Source organism: Xenopus laevis, chromosome 7S (assembly GCF_017654675.1).
Source record: "Xenopus laevis strain J_2021 chromosome 7S, Xenopus_laevis_v10.1, whole genome shotgun sequence".
NCBI lineage: Eukaryota > Metazoa > Chordata > Amphibia > Anura > Pipidae > Xenopus > Xenopus laevis.
Window position 1 is genome coordinate 59,484,249 of NC_054384.1, and position 10,160 is coordinate 59,494,408.

At 38.8% G+C, this 10,160-nt stretch overlaps 1 protein-coding gene across 1 annotated transcript; it reads right to left on the reverse strand.

The window, feature by feature from the left end:
• Positions 1-267: 267 nt before the first annotated feature.
• LOC121396017 (putative nuclease HARBI1) lies at positions 268-6,400 on the reverse strand. The gene is made up of 4 exons (XM_041570613.1): positions 5,705-6,400; positions 4,978-5,413; positions 1,880-1,947; positions 268-566 (listed from the first exon to the last, which is right to left on the reverse strand). Exons 1-4 carry the CDS (start codon positions 6,398-6,400, stop codon positions 423-425), a joined length of 1,344 nt encoding a protein of 447 aa, XP_041426547.1. The 3' UTR covers positions 268-422.
• Between the last annotated feature and the right edge of the window lie 3,760 nt (positions 6,401-10,160).

The following is a 10,160-nucleotide window of genomic DNA, read 5'->3' on the forward strand; positions in this document are numbered from 1 at the left end:
GAAAAATATTTGTTTCTTTTTGCCTAGTTGTTCAACAACACATTGCTCAGCCACAGCTGGTGGAAGCTGTCTGTGGAACAGATACCCTAGATGGTAAATTTATTGTCTGTCTGCACAGCTGCATTAATGAACTGCCTCTCTTAGCTGCCTTTAGTTATCATTTCAGCATCAGTAGCCATCCTCCCCCTCCCCACTCATTTGTTGATGCTACTGATTCTTGCACTAGTGTCTGTTTACTGTACTCCTCTAGCTGAATTCTTGCTAGCAGTGTGGGAGAAGCTTTTCCACCAAACTCCTCCCCATTGCTTATCTAATGGTTATTGATGTTAACTGGTCTGTCTCTTCCAATATCAAGCACCCCAAAAACACACCTACTTGCTTATGTAATTTCAGCATAACCCCCCCCCCATGTTTGCATAACTTTAATGCCCTAGATACCACTGTACATTATATAAAAACAAGTGTGTATGGTTTGAAAAATAATATTTATTTCTTTTTGCCAAGTTATCCAGCAACACATTGAGCAACCTCAGCAGCTGGAGGCCGTCTGTGGAACAGAAGAAAACCTAGAAGAAAATAATGCTGAAGGTTAGTATTGTTCGTTCATGTGAGTTGCCTTAAAGAACTTTTTTAAGTTAATTTTTTTCTTTTTTTAGAATATATAATACTGGAGACAGTTGATTGTCCAGATGTCCTGAACTGTGCTGGAAATGAAGCAGGTACATTTCTGTGCTTTGGAGTGTTGATAGTCCAACAGAATTAGGCTAACCTGGCAAATTGTGTGTTAACTTTTATGTGTCAGTGTGTGTGTATGTTTCTGTTGGGTATGTTGTTAGTAAGAGTGTGTGTTTGTGTGTGTGTGTGTGTGTGTGTGTGTGTGTGTGTGTTTGTGTTGAGTATGTATGTTAGTAAGAATGTGTGTGTGTTTGTGTTGGGTATGTTAGTATGTGTGTGAGTGTGTGTATGTAAATACTGAATATTGTAAACTATCTAAATTTTTCTTATTTTTATTTTGCAAGAATATCGTGAAACTGGTATCTACGAGGAACCTGCTTCAGGACCTGCAGCAGATCATGAAAGTCCCCCTGAAAGTCCCCCGGCAACAGCACCCCAAAGGAGTACTGGCCCGTTTTCAGCAAGAAGGCGAACTCCTGGAAGGGGAAGGCCTTCTGCTTCCAACAGTGATCACCTACAAAACTTCACTACGTTAGCGAGGTCATATATTGCTCATGAAAAAAAAAAGTGGAAACTAGGCATATGACTCGTTTAGAACAATTCCAGGCTCAAACCCTTGAAAGGCAAGAACAACAGAATGAGTTGTGGAAAGAAACTAATAGTTTATTGAGACAAATTGCTGAATGCAGGCAGGCAGGGAGGTCCATTCAACCTGAGGAGCCAGCAAGGGCAGTTCAACCTGAGGAGCCAGCAAGGGCAGATCAAACTGAGGAGCCAGCAAGGGCAGATCAAACTGAGGAGCCAGCAAGGACAGTTCAACCTGAGGAGCCAGCAAGGACAGTTCAACCTGAGGAGCCAGCAAGGACAGTTCAACCTGAGGAGCCAGCAAGGGCCACAGTTACCAGAAGGGTTGGTTTGAGAAGGGGTGGGAGACGTGTTAGGCCCCCTAGGCTTACAGACCTTTAAAAAAATGTTTTAAGATATTTTATGTGGTTTTCAATTTGTTCAAATAAAGTTTGGCATTTTGTTTTCATAAATTGAAATCTCTTGTTTGTCTTATTTTTAACATATTGAATACTGACCTGTAAAATGAAGGGTAAGATTAAATGTCTATATATTAAATATAGATTTATTATAATGTCTATATAAATCATTTCAATGGGTCAACCACAAAACACAGAAATATTACACCAAAAATACTTACCGGGAAGCTAGGCATAAAAAATCCTGAAAGACTGACAATGATCCATTTTCTGTACTTTCTGGTTTTTGCTGTGAAAAAAAAAAAAATATTTTCAATAGAGAAATTACTGCTTTACTCATTCTGCAATTCTCAATTCTCAACTATTCATCAAATAGAATTCAATAATAATACTGTTGCCCTGGTTGGAATCCATGCCTTCAACCCTTTTTATAGGGAACACAACAACTAACACATTGCAGGTCAAAGTACATGTATAAAATACAGTATATCAAATAATAAATGAAGACCAATTGAAAAGTTGCTTATAATTGGTCTTTGTAAGTTAACTTCAAGGTGAACCAACCCCTTTAAAAAGCATGTATATATGAATGGATGAATAACTGAATGTATATGTGAATATGCTATCCTTGTATATTAAAGATTAATAGCAACATTAACGTTGCGAATATTCACATTAAACACATGCGTGCAAATATATTGTCGCAATGACATCATATAAGACTGCTATGCTTATGTGCAGAATGTGTTTGTAGCTTATTCGCACATATGTGGCGACAATTAGCAGCGGTACTAAAGCGACTTATCACACGTGTTGTGTTGCGAATAATTTTAAAATCTGCTGTGCGCACGAACATTTAGTCGCAATGCGTGTTAATATTTTGTCGCGGTGACGTCACACGTTCACGCGCCATGCACGTGCGTCTTCATATGCGCAATAGCCATGGCTGGTGTCAGTTCATTGTCAGCTGAGGAGGCTAGGTATTTGGCAAAATATTTGCTTGGACATCAATATGACACCCAAGCACTGGGCACGGTAGGGGTGCATGAAATTAAGCGGACCAACATGAGAAAACTTGCGCGCAAGATGCGTCGTAAGTTTGAGCTCAATATAGATGTGCGAAATATCCAAAAAATCTGGTCAGACCTGAAACGCCGAAACCACGCACTGATAGCAGAAATTCAAGCAGGTAATTATTTCTAAATATTAATGGATGCCCTTGATATCAAAAGTGTGGTTAAAGGAACTTGCAAACATTTTGGACAGAACTTAAAAGATGCAGTCATGCCCTTATCGTAGAAGCCCAAGAATGTAAAGTATTTTAAATAATTGTTGGATGGGCATGTGTGCAGAGATAATTCACCTTTATGGCAACTGACAGAATGGGTAATTCTATGCAATGTTCCAATTGGTATACAATGTATCTAGAATTTAACTTTTTACTTCCTGTTACCCCAAATGGTTGCTACATGCCCCCATTGTTATTGCTATAGTATGTTTGTACGTAGGCCTCTCCTGTTCACATCAGTCTCTTATTCAAATTGATGCCTAGTTGTTATGGAAATTTGGACCCTAGAAACCAGATAGTTGAATTTGCAATCTGAAGAGCTGCTGAATGAAAAGCTAAATAACTTTAAAAACTTTTTTAAAAAAATAAAACCAATTGTAAATAGTCTCACAATATCCCTCTCATCATCTATAAAGGCAAACTATCACTTTCACATGACAACTTATTAAAAAAAAAAAATAACCAATTAACATTATCTTGTATTATTAATTTCTAGAGCTTGCACCAGAAGCTATAGAGGCAGCTCCACCAGAAGAGGAAGCACCAGCCGCTGCAGAGGATGAGGTTGCTGGAGACAATGCTGTAGAGGGTCCGTCGGGCCAGTGCTCAAGGCAACAAGATGTTGGCACCCAAACGGACAGTGAATTTATGTATTTGCCATTGTTGGCTGACATCCAACAAAATGTTAACAGTGTCATAATCTGCCTGGAGGAGATTAAGGCAGATATCGCTGCCATAAAGGCTACAAAAGAGTAGCCGTTGCATTGTTGTTTTTTTTGTGTACTTATCTTTTAAATCATGTGATCTAAACATTTTTTTTTTTTCGTTAATAAAAAAAACTTTTTATGCTTTTCAATAAAAGGTTTTTCAGATATGCCATTGTAATGTGTTTTGTTATTTATGCGTGCATTGCTGCTATTCTACACTTTTTGCAGGGGACATTAGCTCATTTGTTCACCATGTACTTTGATTATATGTATTGTATTTGATGGATACTGACCTTTAAACATAATGGTCATAATGCTTCATGATGAACTTGAAATTGCAACATTCTGGTTCAACCAAACTTGCCAAGAAACTGTTAAAATCACTATTGTAATGGTAAATAGAATACACATATTAGCATAAATCACACAAATATTGCTATATTTACCCTCATTACATTTAAAAAAGGTCATTCAATATAATGTAAAATAGTATAGCATGGCATAATCTAAAGAAATTTTATATTGGTCTTCATTTTTACGATAACATATTTTTTAATTTATTTGCCTTCCTTTTACATTACATTTTCAAAGCTTTCAAATGGGGGTCACTGACGCCATCTAAAAAAAAATACTCTTTAAGGGCACAAATGCTTTGCTATTGCTACTTTGTATTCCTCAACTTTCTATTCAGGCACACTCCTATTCGTATTACTGTGTCTTATTCACAGTGCATTGTTGCTAGGGTATCAATTACCATAGCAACCACATTGCTGAACATGCAAAACTGTTTCTCTATTTATGCATTCATTGCTGCTATCCTACACTTTTATGCAGAGGAGATTAGTTTATTTTTCCAAAAAAAAGTACTTTCTTATATTTATTGTATTTCTCATATGATGGATACTGACCTTAAAACATAATGGTAACGGATCTCTACTTCAAGGTGAAGTTGAAATAAAACTGAATATAACTGGAAAGGGTAACAAATAGGTTCCCACAAAACTTGTAAACATATGGAAATCGCATTCCAACAGGCAAACGGAAGAGTTTGTAAAGTTGTTCCTGAAAAAAAAAATCAATGTAAACACAATTACATGTGTTTGTAAACACTAAAATATACTGATCAGTCAGGGCAATGACACACAGAGTTGTTAAAGATGCCCTGTATTTCTTTGTTTACTGAATAATACAATAACCTGCTTGCTTAGCTTTTTAAAGCAGCAGTCCTAGATTAACTGCTTCAATTTGTGCCATGTGGCCTATCTCTGCACCATTCATTCAAAACATATATAGATATATCACTTTACATGTCCAAAAAACTTACACTGGAAAAATGATGTTATGAGATGCGATCTCACACGTTTCCCTTCATCACTCGAATCTTGGGAAACTGCAGGGTAACCGGGAATTTCAGGAGGAAGTTCCTCATTAGTTTCCAGATTCACTCCATGGTCTAAAGCAACATTGTTCAGAACCGCACAGGCCTGAATAATCTGAGAAACAGTTTCTGGAGAATACTGCAGGCATCCACCAGATTTTGAAAGACACCGGAAAGTAGATTTGAGGACTCCAAAGGTCCGCTCAATAACTCCTCTTGTCTTTATGTGAGCTGTGTTAAATTTTACTTCTGCCGGTGTCCTGGGATTAGATACAGGAATTAGAAGCCAGGGTTTACTTCCATATCCTGCATCTCCTGAAATGAATATGAATAAAATGAATGATCCTATACATATATGGATGCTTTTTTGATAACAGTCATGCTACAGCAAGCACTGTGCACTAGTGTCCATACATGGGCAGATTTGCTGTGATGACTACTTTGCCATCTTATCTGCCTAGTATGTAGAGCCTGGCTTATGAATAGGAGTGGGCCTGAATAGAAAGATGAGTAATAAAAAGTTGCAATAACAATACATATGTAGCCATAGAGATAGTTTATTTTTCAGATATGGAGGTCTGTAACCCTCTTTTGAAAACAAGAGTCATAAGAAGAAGGCAAATAATTCAACAAATAAATAGCACAAATGAAGGCAAGTATTTGACTTACCAACCAACCAGCCCTCTGGCATGAGTCCAAGTTGAAAACGGTCAAACAGAGCTGACTGCCGTAAAATGTATGAATCGTGACAGCTCCCGGGAAAACCAGAGTGAATGCTCATAATCCTTTGATGGGAGTCACAAACTACCTGGACATTCAGAGAATGGGTATGCTTCCGGTTTCGAAATTGTTCCTCAGTAGCATGAGGAGGTGTTAACAAAATGTGCGTGCAGTCTATTGCACCAATGCAATTGGGCATGCCTCCAAGGTTATAAAAACCAGATTTAACTTCCTGCCACTGTTCTGGAGTTGATGGAAAGCAGACAAATTTTGGGGAATGTTGCACTATGGCTCTTAATACGGGTTTCAGAAGTCTAGAAAAAGTTGAGCGACTTATCCCAATCACCCTTGCAACAGATGGCTGAAAATTGCCTGTAGCAAGGAAGTTCAAAACTGCCAGCAATTTTACTATGCCAGGAATGGCCTGTGAGCGACCTGTCAGTGGCTCAAGATCATGAGCTATACAAGTGTACAAGGCAAGAATAGCTTGCCTATTCAGACGGAATAACTCCCTGACATCAGTGTCACTCAGCTCTTCTAGTGCAGAGCGTGGTCGAAACCGTCTAGGCTGACGAAGCCTGTCTCTCCTAATCTGTCTTTCACCTTGAAAAGATGCTGTAGCAGCAGCCAAAAGCAAAACACAAAACATTTCTCCTGTCACTTATCTCTTCTCCTGTCAATTCTCTCTTCTCTTGTCACTTCTCTCTTTTCCTGTCAGGAATGACAGCAGGAATTATGGGTAAAACAAGGTGTTATGGGATATTTCATGTCCCTCCCATTGAGAATTTTCTGGCGAAAAAATAAGTTAACGCCACCATATAGATGGCGGTAAAATATTGCGAATATTCTTGCGTTAATTTTGTCCTTAAACCATTTCGCTGTTTAGTAAACCAGGCGTTAATGTGTACGTAGCGTTATTTTCAGCGAATGCGATAACTGGCGAACACATTCTTGCGCAAGAAAATTCGCAAATTTATATTTAACGCAGGTTAATAAACTCGCGAAAACATATTTGGCGTTAAATTTGTCTATATTTTGTGCGCAAATTTTTACCGCACTTTAGTAAACGAACCCCCAAGTATCTTATAGAACAGTATATTCTTAGTCACTTTTCATTTGGCCTTTATTTTTTGTTATAGTTTTTTAATTATTGGCCTTCCTTTTCCCACCTTTTAAATTGGGGTCACTGACTCCAGCAGCCAAAAAAAGATTGCTCTATACAGCAACAATTTTGTTAATTAGTGCTATATTTATTATTCATCGTTCTAGTCAGGCCCACCACTATGTATATTCTAGTTTCAAAAAGTGAAAGAATTAAAAAAATTAAGAGCATTTGCAAGCATGTCCCAGTATCACTATTATATAATGTTAAACGTTAATTTAAAGGTGAACTACCCCTTTAATCAGTTAGATAGTAAGGCCAATAGCATAATTTTGATATTAGTGTCTAATATACAATTTTGCCAATATGTTTTAGATTTTTCTTTGGTTAGGTTTATACTGTTTATTTTATCACTTGTGGGGCTTTCCACAGTGGTAGAAGCACAGCACCAAAGTATACCAAACAGGTACTTCCTGGTTGAACACTTTGTCTTGGTATACTGTTCCATTCCATGTCAGAGGGTCCTAACAACAATTGTTAACCTGCTAATATTTCAGACAATCATATATGAAGGATTTTTTTTATACAGGAGGTTATTTAGGAGTGATATTCTCAATAAATCCTTCCATTCTAGCTATGGACGGCACAGGAGGTAACATATAGGGATGTAGCGAACGGCGGAAAAAATGTTCGCGAACATATTCGCGAACTTGCGTCAAAAATGCGAACGGTTCGCGAACGTCGCGAACCCCATAGACTTCAATGGGAAGGCGAATTTTAAAAGCTAGAAAAGACATTTCTGGCCAGAAAAATGATTTTAAAGTTGTTTAAAGGGTGCAACGACCTGGACAGTGGCATGCCAGAGGGGGATCAAGGGCAAAAATGTATCTGAAAAATATATTGTTGACACAGCGCTGCGTTTTGTGCTGTAAAGGGCAGAAATCACACTACGTCACTCAGGTGATGTTTCTGGACACGGAATGTGAAAAAGCTCACACAGCTAGGTGGCACTTGGTTAAAGACTGGGCAAACAATGCCTGCAAGGGCAACGTATACAGTAGTGGATACGGAATATATTATTGCTGCTGTAAAAACATCACTCAGGTGATGTTTACGGACACGGAATTATTATTGTTATTTAGACAGAATGTGAAAAAGCTCACACAGCTAGGTGGCACTTGCATACCTCCCAACTGTCCCTCTTTTGACCACTCAACCCCCTGTCCCTCTTTTGTACTGGAAAGTCCCTCTTTTCTCTGCACTGAACAGCCAGAAAAAAACCAGTTTCTAACTTAATTAGCTTTTGGCAGAGAGCTCAGAACAGCTAACAGGTGCAAATAAGATACTTTGTAACAATTTTGACTCTGGTTGGTGCTGGTAGTGGTGAACTACTAGGAGGAGCAGCACACCAGTCCCTCTTTTCTCTGAACTGAACAGCCAGAAAAAAAACAGTTTCTAACTTAATTAGCTTTTGGCAGAGAGCTCAGAACAGCTAACAGGTGCAAATAAGATACTTTGTAACAATTTTGACTCTGGTTGGTGCTGGTGGTGGTGAACTACTAGGAGAAGCAGCACACCAGTCCCTCTTTTCTCTGAACTGAACAGCCAGAAAAAAAAAACAGTTTCTAACTTAATTAGCTTTTGGCAGAGAGCTCAGAACAGCTAACAGGTGCAAATAAGATACTTTGTAACAATTTTGACTCTGGTTGGTGCTGGTAGTGGTGAACTACTAGGAGGAGCAGCACACCAGTCCCACTCCCCAACACAGCTAGACTAATAGCACTGGGCTCTTACAGTAGCAAAGTAAAAAAAACAAAAAAGAAAATAAAAGCAGTCCTTACAAGGACTATTGGGTTACAGGCAGCAGTCAGCAGATGAGAGATCAGCAGCAGGACAGCTGCCCACAGCAGCTACATACAGAGCACTGCAGTAGAAGGTAGATTACTAGCCAGCAAAGCTACCTAACCTAAAATGTCCATCAAATCCTTGCAGAATTCTGTAAAGGGCAGAAATCACACTACATTTCTAAACTTGTGTAATAAACTGCTTTAAAACGTCCGGCGTCTACATGCCAATCAAGTCGTGTAATGGTTACAGCCTGTTCACACGCAAAGACAAAATGCGGCGCTTACTGCAACGCAAAAAAACGCAAAGAGCTTTCATGAATGATACCGTCAAGTGAGCAAATAATAGTTTTTAATTACTAGTTGCTTGTCACCTCCAGGATGTTCGTCCTGTTGGTGGCAATATTTCTGTAGTGGTGTGTTTAGCAGTCACCGTGCTTGTGCGCACGTGCACGGTCAGGCAGAGGTAATTCAATGTACAGTGAAGTGAACCAAAAAACACTGATTCTGCAGTGTGGGCCCAGTTTTGGTCTACTTTATTGATCACCTGCGGTGACCATAAAAGATGCGATTTTGCCACTGTTGCAGAACCCTGAAAAATTAGGCATGTGTACTTTCCTGAAAAATTATGTTTTTTTTGTCGCAGCCACTGAAGCACAGAGGCCAGAAAAAATATGCCATATAAATGCTGAAAATATGAATTTTTTTTTGTCGCAGCCACTGAAGCACAGAGGCCAGAAAAAATATGCCATATAAATGCTGAAAATATGAATTTTTTTTTTGTCGCAGCCACTGAAGCACAGAGGCCAGAAAAAATATGCCATATAAATGCTGAAAATATGAATTTTTTTTTTGTCGCAGCCACTGAAGCACAGAGGCCAGAAAAAATATGCCATATAAATGCTGAAAATATGAATATTTTTTTGTCGCAGCCACTGAAGCACAGAGGCCAGAAAAAATATGCCATATAAATGCTGAAAATATGAATTTTTTTGGTCGCAGCCGCTGAAGCACAGAGGCCAGAAAAAATATGCCATATAAATGCTGAAAATATGAATTTTTGTTTGTCGCAGCCACTGAAGCACAGAGGCCAGAAAAAATATGCCATATAAATGCTGAAAATATGAATTTTTTTTGTCGCAGCCACTGAAGCACAGAGGCCAGAAAAAATATGCCATATAAATGCTGAAAATATGAATTTTTTTGGTCGCAGCCACTGAAGCACAGAGGCCAGAAAAACTCAGGATTTACCTGTCCAAAAAGTTTTGATTAAAATGAAACCAGTAGGGTTTGCACCCTAGTTTGTAACGGTGGCGGAGGGAGGAGGACGCTAAAGGACAGCTGTGTGTGGAGTCATGCGGCGTGCAGAGAAGGACAGCTGCATGGGGAGTCAGAACAAGTCTTCCGGCGTGCAGTAACCCTCCGAGATCCATGCCTCGTTCATTTTAATAAAGGTCAGGTAA

Excerpts from the sequence above, each read along its gene's own strand:
- LOC121396017 (XM_041570613.1), bottom strand. The coding sequence starts at position 6,400 with ATGTTTTGTGTTTTGCTTTTGGCTGCTGCTACAGCATCTTTTCAAGGT. Across the intron at positions 5,414-5,704 it reads TCATGCCAGAGGGCTGGTTG|CATGACTGTTATCAAAAAAG; the intron begins GTTGGTAAGTCA and ends TGCTTGCTGTAG. Across the intron at positions 1,948-4,977 it reads CATAACATCATTTTTCCAGT|CAAAAACCAGAAAGTACAGA; the intron begins GTAAGTTTTTTG and ends TTTTTTTCACAG.